General features: G+C 43.6%; 1 protein-coding gene across 2 annotated transcripts in view; it reads left to right on the top strand.

Annotated features, from left to right (window-relative positions):
* AQR (aquarius intron-binding spliceosomal factor) overlaps positions 1-16,913 on the top strand; it is a 276,039-nt gene that overhangs the window by 153,123 nt on the left and 106,003 nt on the right. For both annotated transcript variants that reach the window (XM_029599025.1, XM_029599024.1), the window contains exon 20: positions 14,803-15,044. In XM_029599025.1, the coding sequence (XP_029454885.1) occupies positions 14,803-15,044 (242 nt within the window). The remainder of the gene's footprint in view (positions 1-14,802; positions 15,045-16,913) is intronic.

Below are 16,913 nucleotides of genomic sequence, written 5' to 3'. Positions count from 1 at the left end.
AGTTTCAGTTCTTCTCTCAGAAAGGGCAGTTCTTTTATCACAAAATAGATTATGCCCTGCAGCCACGATATTGTCCTCCTTAACCTCAGAGATCAAGGCTGCAAGACTGTAAGCCAAAGAAGGCAGATTTGATTTGCCAGTCAGATGCAAAGTTTTGGTTCCTCTCCGAGATGACTGCTAGTGTCCCAGTCTCAAAGCAAAAACAATTCCTACTGGAGGACATCTAACCCTCTTTGCATATCAATGACCACAAGTAACAGACTCATGGATCCTCTATATAATCAATGAGGGAGACAGGTTATGGTTTTTGAAGATCCCTCTAGATCCTGTCTTCCAATCCAAGGTCAAGATATATTGGGAAAAGAAATATTTCCTCTATCATGGTGAGAGCTATCAAGTATGTTCCACTCCAACAAAGGGGAAGCAGGTTTTATTGCAAGTACTTCCTAATTCCAAAGAAAACAGGAAGCCTTCATCCCATTCTGGACCTCAGAGCCCTAAATAAATTCCTTCTCAAGTAAAAATTCAGTATGGTCCCATTACCTGTGATCATTCCTGTGTTAGACAAGGGAGCCTGGCTTTGCTCTCTAGACCTGAAAGATGCTCATACATATGTGATGATACATCCAGGCCAGAGACACTTCTTCAGATTCATCTTGGGATCTCTTCATCTTCAATACAGGGTTCTGTCTTTTGGCCTAACATTGGCCCCATGTGTTTTCACATTGTGCCTGGTGGTAATCACGGCATATCTCAGAAGACATGGAATTTATCTGTCTCCATATTTAGACGATTATGGAGCCCTTTCTGCCAGCAGTTGAAGAGCATGGAGGAGGGCCGGGCCGCTAGCAGAGCCTAGTCCATTGGCAGCTGAAGAATACAGTAGCTGCCGTTAGAAGGTAAGTATCGGGGGATGGTGGGGAAGAAGGATGAAATGCAAGATTGAAGGCTGCCTAGGGTGCCTTGCACTAGTCCTGGGGAAAACCAAAAATCATCAAGCATGGTACTGTATAAAGTATGTAGACTAGATGGGCCGTGAGACCTCTACTGTTAGATTCTATGTTTATTGGTCACATGGCTTATGAGAACTAAACATAATATTTTGGAGGAAATGTATTATCTGGCTTATGAGTGTGATTTCTACAAACTAAATGTTAGAAGATCTTCCTAGTCTTTCCCCTCTTAAATATACTAATACTAGGTTCTGCAATCCACCGAGAGCTCAGTCCCTTGGATTGACAAAATATAAATTTTAAATAAATATTTCATAACACAGGATGTGGCCTCAATATATTCCAGTGTTTCTGTGATAATGTTCATGCTAGTTATTAATTAAATATTGTGGTGAAGTGCAGGGTCTGATTTAGGACAGTTGTGTGCTTGTAGTGTTGCTGACTTTTGGCATGGTCTTTGTTGATTTGTCCTCTGCAAGATGCTATGCTTTTCGAGTGGCATCTCCTACCTAGCTGACCTGGAGCAGCATTGGATAGGACTGAGCTGGCCCATTGATTCAGTGGCAATCCTGCACACTGGCATGCGGAAAGTCCATGGTTTAATCCCTAAATTTTTTTTTATTTTTTTATTTTATTATTTTTTATATACCGACATTCGATAATTGGACCTTCTGCTTCTTGGGTTGGCCAAGGTTGCTGCAGAGACAGTTTTCACTGCCACACAGAGAGGGTATCATGGTCCTCAGTGACACCTAGTGGCTAGATTCAGGGTCCATGATTGCAGGGTCCCAGATGGAGCACTGGTGTATGGCCACTGGTCTAGGGCCATTACTGCAATGACTAGACTAGGTATATTTGGGGGAGGGGATGATATATAAAACAGGGGAAAAATATCCCTGGATAGTTGTGAATAAAGGCTCAAGGTACCAGGATCTTTGAGCAGGAGGCCCAAAGGAACAGAAATAAGTTGCTAGAACATAAAATCTCCACATTTGGCCATGTTCCATCTCTTATAGCTACAGCCATGCTCTATTATTTGATCTAGCTGCTGTGAAGTGGGAGAGAGAGAAAAGAGGAACGTAAAGTTTAGGGACTTGGATAACAAAGCTGAGAGGCTTTTGTCTACTATACTGTACAGAGCGACAGTTACTACTCTTTACAGAAACATGGGGGTAACCTGCACGGAGTGGCAGTTACTACCATAGGAAGCTTGCTGGGCAAACTATATAGACCATTTGGTCTTTTTCTGCCATCATTACTATGTTACTATGTTACCCTAAGGTCATATGGATTAACCTTGATAATCAAGGCTGTAAAAATCCCAGATCACCCTGGTTCCTAAAATTTGCTAGCCTGGGCAGAAATGCCACAAAAACAGGAAAAGTGGTAGAAATGAAGATAACACAAAGTGAGGTATTGGAAAACGTGTAATGTGTGTCGCAATATAGATAATACCGATAGTGAAAAAGAGTCCAACCACAACGGATGACAACATATGGAAAAATGCCAACCCAATTGTATTTATAAAAAATAAATAAACAAGACAACTTTAAAGCTTATACATTGATTTCTAAATAAAATATACTGGGGAAAACCCCATCCAGCATATATTATTTAGTGATTTAGTGAGCTTTAAAATTGCCTTATTTATTAAGTTTTTATAAGTATAATTGGGTTGGTATTTTTCCATTTAAGTAAATTAAATAATTATTTAACCATTTAGTGATAACTAAAATGTGATAACTAAAATAAAGAAATTCAAAAGCCCAAAAAAAGACATAATGGTCACAGACCTAGGGAGAGAGACTACTGGTGCGGGTGCATGTCAGGCCTGAGGAAAGATGCTGCTGCTGATAGCTGGGTCCAGGGAGACATGCTATGGCCCCAGGGATGTCTTCCCCTTCCTCCCCATCAAATGGCTGCAGAGCTTCATAAAACAAAAGATGCTGGAAAGGTTAATGCAGGGGAATGTGTGTCTGGAGGAAAGGGGAGAGCAAAAAAGCAGAAATAAATCAACAAACAGAAAGATAATAGCAAGCAAAACAAGCATAAATTAGTGAAACAAAATGATGAGGGACAATAAATTTCCTTGGTTCCTAAACTTTTTTGGGTGGTACCTGTGGGCCTGATTTACACGTCTAGGTGGGCTTTTGAAAATTACTACAATATATATGCCATTGAATTGTCCATAGGATTTGCTCGCTTAAGTACACTGTATGCAGGTAAATGGCTTTTGAAATTGCTACAATCGTAGTTAAATTTATACATGTAAATCCTTTTGAAGATTACCCCCCTAACTTTTCTAAATATTTTTTCATTCCTGTTGATCATTGTCATAAACTCACTTCTGTTTGTGTGTGAAGCCACAGATGGCATGTGGGGTTTAAATGCCTGGCTCAGTTCTTAGAACTCACAAAAGCAAAGTTTGCTTGTAAGAAAGAAACAATGCAGAGATTGATTTGTACACCTAACTATAATTGCCAAGATCTGTGTGCTCGGCAACTATTCTGATCAACAGTTGGTAGTGGCCTGGATTAGAACTCAGTCTATGAAAGAATGAATTTCAGTGCTTATGCCATTCAACACCAGTGAGTGAATGGTTTTGAACAGTTGCACACTGTAAACCTTTTTGTGTCACATTGGCTAGTTCAGTGATCAAACCAGGTGTTATGCTATCTCCAAAGGGACAGAGACAGGATGGAGGCGGTCCAGAGAAGGGCAACCAAAAAGGTGGAGGGTCTTCATAAAATGACTTATGAGGGAGAGATTAAAGAACCAAAATATGTACACCCTGGAGGAGAAGAGGAGCAGAGGCGATATGATACAAACTTTCAGATACTTGAAAGGTTTTAATGATTCATGGTCAACAACAAACCTTTTACAATGGAAAAAATCAGTAGAATTAGGGGTCACGATTTGAAGCTCCAGGGAGGAAGACTCAGAACCAATGTCAGGAAGTATTTCTTCACGGAGAGGGTGGTGCATGCCTGGAATGCCCTTCCGGAGGAAGTGGTGAAGACTAAAACCGTGAAAGATTTCAAAGCGGTGTGGGATAAACACTGTGGATCCATGAAGGCTAGAGGATGGGAATGAAGAGTAGAGCCATGGGGGTGGCTTGCTGGAATGTTAACTACTACCTAGTGATTACTACCCTTACTCAAAAAAATCCCTTGCACGGTTAATACAACTCCAACATTGCTCTCTGCTTCAACGGCAAAGGGAAATGTGGAAAAGAGGATTTGCATTCAGATAACAACCAAAAAGAACTGAACTTCACAATCTGGGTAAACAAATAAACGTGGGGGTAGCTTGCTTATTACGGCGGTTACTACCCTAAACCAATTAAGCCTGATACATCACTTTGAATACATATACAGTGCTACTCTCTGCTTCTACGGCAGGGGGAAAAGTGGAAAACAGGATTTACATTCAGGCAACAACCAACAAGGACAGAACTTCACAATGTGGGTCTCGTGGGGGTAGCTGCTTATTACAGCAGCTAATACCCTAAACCAATTAAGCCTGATACATCACTTTGAAAGCATATACAGCGTTGCTATCTGCTTCAACGGTAGGGGGAAGTGAGGAAAACAGGATTTACATTCAGACATCATCCAGCAAGGCATCGATCTGTGTAATCTGGGTAAACAAGCATCAGGGTAACTTATTTATTTATTTTATTTATTTATTTGAGGTTTCTTATATACCGAGGCACGTTTGAAAAAAACATCACCTCGGTTTAAGCACCATGTTTGTACTTTTTGGAAGAAGAAATTCTACATTTAAACTGGACAAAAAGATTGAGCCCCACTTTCCCGCGGTGATACCTAAAGGTCCCTCCCCTAGATGAGAATTCCTGAGGTGATTTCCGAGATCCCTCAGATGTATGCCTTGGTCCAGTAGCCAATTCCTGGTATGGACTTTGCTGCTTAAGCAGCTGAAAGGCAGCGGGTGCAGGAAGCAGAGTGTGGCGGTGACGGCCAAAGCCCTCTGCCCCCGCAGCCGGAGACCGTCTCTGTACTCAGCGCTGAGCCCAGGTAAGTAAAACAAAAACAAAAAAAAGAGAAAAAGATTTACCTCCCGATTCAGAGACATTTGAAGGGATTTTGGTAAGACTTCCTCTGGTCTCCTTGCTCAGCGCACTGTACCAGTGTCGTTCCCCATTTCATTGGGGTAAGGGGAAGTGGATTTCCAAGCAGGTTGAGTGGCCCCCTGGTGGGCTAGGCCCCGCTTTAGGCTTGGTTGGCACATTGCGTTGTAGGCCATGGAGGCACCATCTTGCACGCATCTTTATGCATGCAGTATTGCCGTCCATAGAACGTTGGTACGTGCAGTGCGTCGGCTCTCGGCTTGCACTGTGCGAATAATGTTGCACGCGTACATACACACACAACCTACTAAGCGCAGAATACAGGTAAAGCTGGGCACACACTATGGGGCGGATTTTAAGAGCCCTGCTCGCGTAAATCCGGGCGGATTTATGCGAGCAGGGCCTTGCGCGCCGGTGCGCCTATGTTCCATAGGCCTACCGGCGCGCGCAGAGCCCCGGGACTCGCGTAAGTCCCGGGGTTTTTCGAGGGGGGCGGGTCGGGGGCGTGTTGGATCGGCGCGGCGTTTTGGGGGCGGGATGCGGTGTTTCGGGGGCGGGCCCAGGGGCGTGGTTTCGGCCCGGGGCGGTCCGGGGGTGTGGCCACGCCCTCCGGAACTGCCCCCAGGTCGCGGGGATTTACTTCTCCCTCCAGGAGGCGTAAATCCCCCAACAAAGGTAGGGGGGGGGTCTAGATAGGGCCGGGGGGGTGGGTTAGATAGAGGAAGGGAGGGGAAGGTGAGGGGAGGGCGAAAGCGAGTTCCCTCCGAGGCCGCTCCGATTTCGGAGCGGCCTTGGAGGGAACGGCGGCAGGCTGCGCGGCTCGGCGCGCGCCGGCTACACGAAATCGGCAGCCTTGCGCGCGCTGATCCAGGATTTTAGCGGATATGCGCGGCTACGCGCGTATCTACTAAAATCCAGCGTACTTTTGTTTGCGCCTGATGCGCCAACAAAAGTACGCGAAGGCGCGCTTTTTTAAAATCTACCCTTATGCGTGCACCTCGCCGCGTCCTGCCTAGGCACCTGAAATCTGTGTGCATATAATTTTAAGTGCGAGCCAACAGAACATACAGTTATCACCGCCAATAGCTCCAGCAGCCAAGAAACATAAGCGCCTTTCTCTCCGCGCTGCTTGTCATATTAGGGCTTCGCAGTCTGACCTGGTTTCCAACTTACAACAGCACTGTGAAGAAGCCCAGGGAGAGTTGGCTTCCCCGGACTTTGCTAAGCCCGGCTCCACCCATTCAGAGAATGGGTTAGCCACAGCCTTAACTGGAAGTACCCTGGATCTGAGTATCCCTGGGACTGGGTCATCCATGGGAGAGGGAAATTCAGCAGCACCTACCCCAGTACCTCCTGGGCTGGGCATGGACTCTGCTGCCTTCTCTTGGGTGGAATTTTTCCAGGGCCTTCAAGCCTTCGTTCAGGCACAGTCTGCTTTCTCACTTGCCCCTGTCTGGACAGAACCTCAGCCAGTAAGCCCATCCTCTCCCAGTCCTATCGGCAGACTTCAAAGTATGCCTTGCGTCACCAAGAGTATCCCTGGCAGGAACCTGGACGGCATGGATGAAGATGAGGATACAGATTCCTTGGAAGATGGGGAAATTCCCCCTGGTTTAGAACCATATTGGACCATTTACAGTTTTTCCATAGAGATGAATTGCTGGCCCTGGTTTCCCAGATCCTGAAGATGTTGGGAGTTCCTAGGGCAGATTCTATGACGGAACCAAAGAAGAATCCCATTCTGATTTCCCTACAGAAAGTCTCTTGCTATTTTCCAGTACTGGAAGGCCATCCAGGAGTTGATTGACCTGGAATAGGATGCCCCAGAAGCAAGTTTTAAAAGGGGGCAAGTGTTAGAAGTTCTATAACCACTGGATCCAGCAATGAGAGAGCGTTTGCATTTCCCAAAGTGGATGTGCTGGTCTGTGCCATCTCTAAGTGAACAACTATCCCAGTGGAGTAAGAAGCGGCCTTAAAGGATGCGCACGATGGAAGGATGGGGAGACCATTCTTAAACAGGCCTTTGATGCAGTAGCACTGACCTTACAGATTGCTTCTTGTTCTACCCTGGTAGCTCATTCGTGCCTACTTCTCTCTCAGGAAGTGGATAACTCGGGGGGTGAATTCCAGAGCGATTATGGACCCCCACCTTTCTAGCTGATGCAGGCTCGGATTTAGTCCTTACTTCAGCCAGAGGAGTGGCCTCAGTAGTAGCGGTCAGACGACAGCTATGGCTGCAGAATTGGTCAGCAGACGCAACCTCCAAGGCAAATCTTAGAAAGATGCCCTTTAAAGGATCACTCCTTTTCGAAAACAAATTGGAAAAGCTTGCCAGTAAGTGGGGCGAATCTCTAGTTTCCCGGCTACCAGAAGATAAGAGAAAGCAGTTAACAGCATCCCTCGCCTATGAGGGTCGATCCAGGGGCTCCCAACACTTTTGCCCCTACAGAAACTCAACATTTCAGAGGTCTCAGCCCTTTGGGAGGTCTCAGTCCTTTCGTAGTCAACAGCCCAAGAGAGGGCAGGCTCACAAAACCCGCCCACCACCCTGCGGAGTTGGGTTTCTTCTATTTCTTTTTTTATATATAATTCTATATTGAAAGACTGGAGAAGGGATCCTGCATGATGCATGGTATGGTCATGCTCCGAATGAACTGTATTCGATGGGGGGAGAAAGGCTGATGTGCACGGAGCAGGAGAGAGACCTTGGGGTGATGGTGTCTAATGATCTGAAGTCGGCGAAACAATGTGACAAGGCGATAGCTAAAGCCAGAAGAATGCTGGGCTGCATAGAGAGAGGAATATCGAGTAAGAAAAGGGAAGTGATTATCCCCTTGTACAGGTCCTTGGTGAGACCTCACCTGGAGTATTGTGTTCAGTTCTGGAGACCCTATCTCCGAAGAGACAGAGACAAGATGGAGGCGGTCCAGAGAAGGGTGACCAAAAAGGTGGAAGGTCTTCATCAAATGACTTATGAGGAGAGATTGAAGAATCTAAATATGTACACCCTGGAGGAAAGGAGGAGCAGAGGTGATATGATACAGACTTTCAGATACTTGAAAGGTTTTAATGATCCAATGACAACGACAAACCTTTTCCATAGGAAAAAAATCAGCAGAACCAGGGGTCACGATTTGAAGCTCCAGGGAGGAAGATTCAGAACCAATGTCAGGAAGTATTTCTTCACGGAGAGGGTGGTGGATGCCTGGAATGCCCTTCCGAAGGAAGTGGTGAAGACCAGAACTGTGAAGGACTTCAAAGGGGCGTGGGATAAACACTGTGGATCCATAAAATCAAGAGGCCGTCAATAAAGAGTGGGTGGCTCGCCAGAATGACGGCTACTGCCTGGAGATAATACCCTTATTCAATAAACATACACATGGTTACTGTGACTCCAACATCACTCTAAGCTACAACAGCAAGAGGAAATGTGGAAAAAAGGATTCGCACTCACAAAGTGGGGAATAGCTGGCTTGTTACGGCGGTTACTACCCCAAACCAAATAAGCCTGATACTTCACTTTCAATACATATCCAGCATAGCTCTCTGCTTCAACAGCAGGGGAGAAGAAAAACTGATACTTCACGCATAGCTCTCTGCTTCAACGGCAGGGGAGAAGAAAAACTGATACTTCACGCATATCCAGCATAGCTCTCTGCTTCAAAGGCAGGGGAGAAGAAAAAAGGATTCGCACTCACAAAGCGGGGAGTAGCTGGCTTGTTACGGCGGTTACTACCCCAAACCAAATAAGCCTGATACTTCACTTTCAATGCATATCCTGCTTCAACCGCAGGGGAGAAAAAAAACTGATACTTCACGCATATCCAGCATAGCTCTCTACTTCAACGGCAGGGGAGAAGAAAAACTGATACTACACGCATATCCAGCATAGCTCCCTGCTTCAACGGCAGGGGAGAAGAAAAACAACCAATAAGGGCTGAATAACACAGTCTGGGTAAAACAAATAAACATGGGTGTAGCTTGCTTATTGCGGCGGTTACTACCCCTACTACCCCTAACTAATCAAGCTTGATATTTCACTTGGTTGGAGCTCCATCACTGCTCTCTACAAATGTGAAGCTTGCTGGGCAGACTGGATGGGCCGTTTGGTCTTCTTCTGCCGTCATTTCTATGTTTCTATGTTTCTATGTTTCTATGCTCGGCATACTCGGTGTGCCAAGTCAAAGTTCTAGAAACTGTGAACTGTGTTTGGGCTCCATCTGATGTCACCCATGTATGAGGAAGAACAACCTGCTGTCCTCAGAGAACACATGTTACAGGTAAGCAACTTTGCTTTGTAGCCATATTGTGGCTTAGTGAATCTAGACCTCAGGTTGTGAACCCTTTGGGGACAGGGAAATATCTAAAATATCTGTATGTAATCTGCTTTGAAATGTCTGAGAGGTGAAATATAAATCTGGGTTTATGCCAATCTAAATTTGGATAAGCATTTTCTATTGTAGTCAAAAATTATTTTTCTTTAAGACAAATTAGGCATATCCATAGGGTATTGTCCACTGATGATCTTCAAATGATGGTTCAGTCTTTAGTTCTTTTTAAAATATATTGTTCTAATGCACTATATATGGATTTAACAAAGAAAGGTCTAATTAGTCTAGAGATTGTACAGAATAATTCAGCTAGGTTGATTATGGGAACAATCTTATTACACTAACTTTTGCATTGGCTCCCAGACTCTCTTCTTACACTCTTTATACCTTGACTTTAGTTTTTAGAGTTTTTCATAATCAAGGCTTGATCTATATAAGAGAGAAACTATCTGCGTATATTTCTTCCAGGCCTCTCCGGATTTTGCAGAGTGCTGTTTTGGAACTGCTGCTGGTAAAATATAACAAGGGGCAAAGTTGTAAAAACAGGGCCTTATATTTTGCAAGCCCTAAGAATGATCTTCGAAAAGAAATCAGGTTGCTAAGTGATGTGATTTTTAGGAAAGCAATTAAAAACCTTGTTCTCTGAGGACAAGAGGATGGTAGTTCTCATATATAGGTGACATCATCAGATAGAATCCAGCACAGAAGTTTGACTTCAAAGCTTCTAGAAGCTTCCCATGCTTCTAGAACATTCCCATGCAGAGCCCCTCAGGCTCATCTTTCCCTCAAAATCTGCAGGTCGCAGTTTATTTTCTCTCAGCTGCTGCAGTGGAAGACTTTCATTTAGAGCCACAGGCACTATCTGTACAGAGCCATGCAAGCTGTTTTTTTTTTCACTCTCTAGTCCTCTAAGTTTCCTTTAATTTTTCATTGACTGCGTGGTGCACTGTAATTAGTGCCCCAGAGTGGCAACAGTCGGGTTTTTGACCTGCCATCAGTCAGTTTGATTTTGCCTCACTTATTTTTTTGTCCTCTGCCTCAGAAAGTGGCTTTGATAATTGCCCGCTGTGTGAACGCATTATGTTTAACATGGATCCCCATGAGAGAGATGTGCTTTGCCTGAGGGCCAACCATGACATCTCAGTGTGCTCCTTGTGTGAGACTATGACCCTTAAAGGACTTCTTTCCCAGCTGGAGCTCATGGAGAATTCTTTGGAAGACTTCAGTGCTGCCAATCAACATCAGCATTGAGGGATCCAGGAGCTGCATTGAGTGCTGGCAGTGCATCGACTTTAGGGAGGCATCAGTCCCCCTGAACATTGATCTATGTTTAAGATTTTTATTTTTTATTAATTGTGATTGTTTTTATTGTTCACCACCCAGAAATTGATGAGGGGTATATAACTTTTATAAATAAATAAAATAAACAACCCTTCATTCTACTTCTCCAACCTGAAAAAAGTGCTGGGTTCTGCTTCTTGGGTACTGGCATCAGAGTTCCTGTGACATGTATCGAGCAAAGACTAAGCAGCATCAACATTGGTCTCCGTTGATGCATGATACCAGGAGTGGGGACCTTCTGGCAGGAACTGTGAAGCTTCTAAAGCATTCCCTTGGGAAGGAGATCTCCAAGGGTCCAGGTGCAACCACCGATTCACCTCTGATATCCAAAGAAGATGCGGCCTCCACTCCTGCCTCCTAATCTGTACTGGCATAAACAGTTTTCAAGGAGGAACTGGGCAGGAAGACCTAGGAGGCTCTGGAGAATATGTTGCAGAGTATCAGTGCATCAGCATAGATGACATCAGTGTCAATGCAGATTGACATCCAGCTCCTTCTGGAGAAACTGATGACACCTAGCGGTAGGGCTCCAATACCGATTTGTAGATAGGAATCAGCATGGAGTGCTGTTAATTTCCAGTGTATTAGGGGGGGAAGCTTTCCTGGTGCACTGAAATTCATTGGAGTCTTGCCTCAACAGGCAAGTGCAGTCCTCTCTGAGGACTTGGCTGCTAACCAGGTAACATCCCAGTCCACATCTCTGACATACCTGTTGGACTGAGAGACTGAATATTATTGCGGGTATGACTATGGATCTGAGAACTTATCTGATCAGGAGATGTCAACAGGTCTCCTCTCCAACCCCTCTTCTCCACAAGAAAGGAGAAAATCTCCAAAGAACATTTCATTCGCTGACTGTGTCAAGAGAATGGCAGATGCCATTCTGTTTGAATTGAAGGAGAAGAAAGAGTCTAGGGCCAAGATGCTCGACATCATCCAGTTTTTGGACCCCTCCCATGTATATCGTGGCAGTGACCATCCATGATGATTTTCAGGAGACCCTGATGAGATTATGGGAGACTCCCCCCTCTCTGTGATGCCATATATCATATCCAAAAGGCCCCCAGATTTGATGAGCAATAAGCTACCATACCAGTTGGTGGTAGTCCTCAAGAAGGACAAGAAGTCTAGGACGTACATCTCTGTGCTCCTGAGGAGGGATTCTCATACCCTCGACACTCTTGGAAGGAAGGTTTGTCAGGAAGCTATGCTCAGTGACTGCATAGCCTCTTATCAGCTCTTCATTTGCCAGTACATGCAAAACATTTTGAAAAAGCAGCTCCCTCAAAAGCTGCATGATACCCTGGAGTCACTAGTAGGCAGAGGGCTGGAGCATGGAAAACACATGGCCCATTTAACATTTGATGTTTTTGAATCAACATCAAGAGTCTCTGCAGTGGGTACTGGTGCCTGCAGGCTTCCCTGACTGCGGGCCTTGGATCTTTTGACAAGAGGTCCAGGACTGGCTCATCGCTGTTTTATTATATATTATCTAATTTTTAATTTTGATTTTGTAACTTGTTTTGAGAAATATTCTTTGAAATGAAGCTAGACATAAATCTTTAAAAAAAAATAAAAAATACATGGTCAATTAAGAGATTCTTCTGTCATAAAAATAGTTAGTGTCTGTAAGAGATCTATTATTATGGAAGAAAAGACTAGTATTGCTGGCTGACCAAACAACATAGAGCAGCATTTTTATACTGTAAAAGACATATCTGATATCATCTGTTTGTACGAAAAAGAGGGATACCACTTAATTACAAAAACATTTTTTTGTGTCGTATATTTATGCTCAAACTCACTGCATCTTGTCCTTCACTAAAGGGTGCTGTGGACCGTGTACTTCTGGGATAAGTGTTGTAATTTTTCATTTGAAATCCTCTTGCTGAGTTATCTAGCTTGCTTTTACTATATATTTTTCTTTTAGGTGGCTTTAACTAGGGATGATGTCTTTTTGCTGTAGCCTGTAAAATTTAAGCTATTTTATAATAATTTCCTTTACATCTGACTTTAACTAGGGCTGATGTGTTTTAGCTGTAGCTTATAAAAACTATTTTTCTTTTTCTCTGTATATTTGTGTTCAGTCTGTGAGGGCTGGACATATTTTGCCACTGGGAATTTGAACCTTACTCTCTCTTCCCAACTCCCACTCTCCCCATAGCTTTTTTTTCCATATATACACTTTCCAGTTTTGTGGTGGATGGGCCTTCTCTCTACTTGGCTTAAATTGTTTGCTCTCTCAAGGTTATTAGATTTCTTGACCTCCACTTGATCTCATCTTGAGTATTGTGTGCAGTTCTGGTCACCTCATTTCAAAAATGATATAGCAGAATTAGAAAGGGTACAGAGAAGGGCAACCAAAATGATAAAGGGGATTGAACGATTCCCTTATGAGGAAAGGATAAAAAGGTTAGGACTCTTCAGCTTGGTAGAGGTTTATAAAATGAGAAGAATGGAACAAATAAACATTAATCATTTATTACTCTTTCAAAAGACTAGGGGACAAACAAGTTACTAGGTAATACATTTAAAACTATTAAGAGAAATATTTTTTTTACTCAACGCATAATTAAACTCTGGAATTTGTTGCCAGAGGATTTGGTGAAAGCTATTAGTGTAGTGGAGGAAAAGTCCATAAACCATGGAGTTGTAGATATCCACTACTTATTCTTGGCACAAGCAGCTTGGAATCTATCTACCCCTTGGGATCCTGCCAGGTACTTGTGACCTAGATTGGACACTGTGGGAACCAGGATACTGGGTTTGATTGACCCTGGTCTGACCCAGTATGACAAGTCTTATGTTCTTATGTTCAAGTCAATTGGACCACTAGATGACCAGTGGGGTGTGGAGGGAGGGAAAAGGGGCACTCAGAGAGGATAATGTTATAGTAGAAAAAGTAAATTAATTTTTCACTTGCATCTTTACAGAGGAGAGATACCCACACTTGAACTATTTATTTTTCTAGGTGATGACTCGGAATCAAATCAGTGTGAATCTGGAAGAAGTACTAGAGCAAATTGACACACTAAATAGTTGCAAATCACTGGGACCTGATGGCATTCACCTTAGGGTTCTGGTAATCTGTAACCTATGACTCAAATCCACCTCTATACCTGAGGACTGGAGGGTAGCAAATATAACAACAGTTTTCAAAAAGGGCTCCAGTGGTGACCTGAGTAACTACAAACTGATGAGCCTAAAGTCTGTGCCTGATAAAATGATTGAAATTATAATTAAGAATAAAGGTCATATGGATAAACATGGCTTAATGGGGAAGATTCATCAGGAATTTAGCAAAGGGAAGTCATGCCTTACTAACGTATTAGACTTCTTTGAATGAGTAAATAAGCATATGGATAAAGATGAATCGATTGACATAGTGCATTTGGATTTTTCAGGTGTTTGATAAAGTCCTTCAGAAGAGACTTCTCAGAAAAGTTAAAAAGCTATAGGATAGGAAGTGTTGTATTACTGTGGACTGATTACTAATGTAAAGATATAAAAACATATTTCCTGACATAAAAAAAAAAATCTAAATAAATAATTCCTGAGTCAACCCCCTTTGAAGCTTCATATTGTACTGCGTAGTTCTAGAATTTCCTTTCCCTTGAAAAAAGTTTGCTTCTTGTGCATTGTTAATACCTTTTATGTATTTAGATGTCTCTGTTATATTCCCTTCTCGCTTCTCTCACCACAGTTTGACTACACTCACCATTCACAGACAGGGAACTGACGACAGAGTGAAGGGTGGTAGGAGGAGGGGGGGGGGGGGTCTAATATCTCTATAGGGCTCTCATGTCTTCCCAGCAGGACTATAAAGGAGATAGAGATTCTGTTTGGAAAAGTTGTTACATAAGTTCACTATTAATACTATTATAATTGGTGTTACCTTATGGTCCTGTGGGAAGAAAAGGGAACTCTACAGAGATCTCATACCACCTCTCCTCTGATGTCAGGTCCCTGACTGTGTGAAGTGGGTGTAGTCAGATTATGGGTTTTGGGGGTGACAGTTTTTGCAAGGTGGAACACCTTTCCTGTGGAGAGTGAGCCACTGATATCTCCCTTGATTCTTTTCTTGTAGGCTGTGCTGGAGACCATCCGGAACTTGATGAACACTGACTGCGTGGTTCCTGGTTGGCTGCATGACATCATCCTGGGATATGGAGACCCAGGCAGTGCCCATTACTCTAAAATGCCTAATCAGATCGCCAGCCTGGACTTCAATGACACGTTCCTTAGCATTGATCATCTGAAAGCTAGTTTTCCCGGCTACACTATAAAAGTGACAGTGGAGAACCCATCTCTGCAGAAACCCCCATTCAGGTAAATTTTGAACTTTGCAGACACCTTTAAAGTATGAAAAATTGCAATTATCTCACTCAAAGGCAAGACACAGCCTGTCTCTCTCTCACTCTTTCTGTTTTTCTATTTGATATATTCTCAGAGCATCATACACTAATACACAGATTTTGGTGTTTTGCTTTTATCCGTCACAAAGAAAACAGCCAAACAGAAGTCATATCTGTAAAAGGGTCTCAAAAGCTCTTGTGCAACATATTTAGATAATTGTTGGTCTCATGAAAGGCATAACAACTTAAATCCAGTTTTCTCATGAACCAATATGTCTGCTAGAATCCTACCTTGGCCCCCCTCTCCTCCACACACTACCCCGCTCTCCTTGCCTGAAGCATTGGACTCATTAAGTTGCTAACCATGAAAAGGAGATATGTCTCTGTTAGAGCCAGTGGATGTTTTAATAAATGCCATCCACAGTTAAAGAGTTATTTTAATAACTTTAATTTGTCTTTTACATGGCCAAGACCTTAGCAAAACACATCATGAAAATACAGTGGGTCTGGTACATGGCCCTGTGAGAGCGAACAATTGATGATTTTTGCAATATGCTTGGAAATGGTACTAGGAATGGAGATAAGCAGGTTGGATGGGATTGCGTCCAGAGGGTGAGACGCAGGTTTGAACTTTTTGAGAATGATTTCTATCTCCAATGAAGAGGTAGGTTCGAAGGTTTCAAGATTTGTAATTGGATGAGCGGTTGCTGTAATGGGGGGTGGAGGGAGAGGAGTATTGTTGTGCGTGAGCGGGGCTAAGAGGTTTAGGATTTTCTTTTTGAAGTAAGTAGCTAGTTCGGCTGCTTTGCTTGCAGCTTGATCATCTGGAACCGCAGTAGGTGATGGTTTGGTGAGCGAGGAAATAAGAGTAAATAACGCTTTTGGGTCGTAGATGAAATGATGGATTTTTTGAGAGTAGAAGTTTCTTTTGGTACGGAGGATGGCGATCCTGTATTGGTGCATAAGTGTTTTGTATGCCGTCAGGTTACTTGTAGAGGAAGGGTTTTTGCGCCAAAGGTGTTCTCTGCTTCTGAGGTCTCTCTTGATGGATTTAAGTTCCGGTGTGTACCACGGTTTTCTGTTGTCCTTATTTGAATGAAGAGTTTTTGAAGTTAGTGGGCAGGTGAGGTCAGCCACTTTTTTCGTGATTTCTGACCAGGAAGCAGTGGCCAAGACTGCGTCAGTGAGGTCGAGCTGTTCTAATTCCGAAGTTAGGTGATTGATGAGTGTGTCAGGGTTACATAACTTCCTGTACTGGATTTTGGTCTTTTGAGACTGAGAGGTGAAAGGTTGATGATTTTTTAGAGTGGTGGAGATAAGCTTGTGATCAGACCAGGGGATAGGAGTGCAGAGTGTGCCAGTTGAGGGGGAGAGGCTCTCATTTAAAAAGATCAGGTCCAAGGTGTGTCCTGCTTTGTGGGTAGGTTCATTGATAATTTGTTTGAAGCCCATACCACTCAATGAATTAAGAAATGTGTCGCAGCTCGACGACAGTGGGGACTCATCCACATGGAGGTTGAAATCTCCCAAAAGGATGGCTGGTTTGTCTGAATTAATATGTTTGGATATGAGCTCTATTAACGGGGATGGGTCTGACTCAAGGTAGCCGGGAGGGGCATAGGTAAGGGCAATTTGTAGGTTGTTAGATTTGAAGATGGCAAGTTCCAGGGGGGGAGAGGCATTTGCCCACTGAAGAGTAAGTCTAAGTTTTTTGTTTGCAGCGAGAAGCAGACCTCCACCTCTCTTCTTAGGTCTGGGAATAGAGAAGAAGTTGTATGAGGAAAGCGGAAGTTGGTTGATTAGGGCAATATCTTCTGTTTTTAACCAGGTCTCTGTGATGGCA

Source organism: Rhinatrema bivittatum, chromosome 4 (genome assembly GCF_901001135.1).
Source record: "Rhinatrema bivittatum chromosome 4, aRhiBiv1.1, whole genome shotgun sequence".
In the NCBI taxonomy this organism is placed as follows: domain Eukaryota; kingdom Metazoa; phylum Chordata; class Amphibia; order Gymnophiona; family Rhinatrematidae; genus Rhinatrema; species Rhinatrema bivittatum.
The sequence above is the reverse complement of the archived record's forward strand: the minus strand, read 5'-3'. Positions and strand labels throughout refer to the sequence as shown.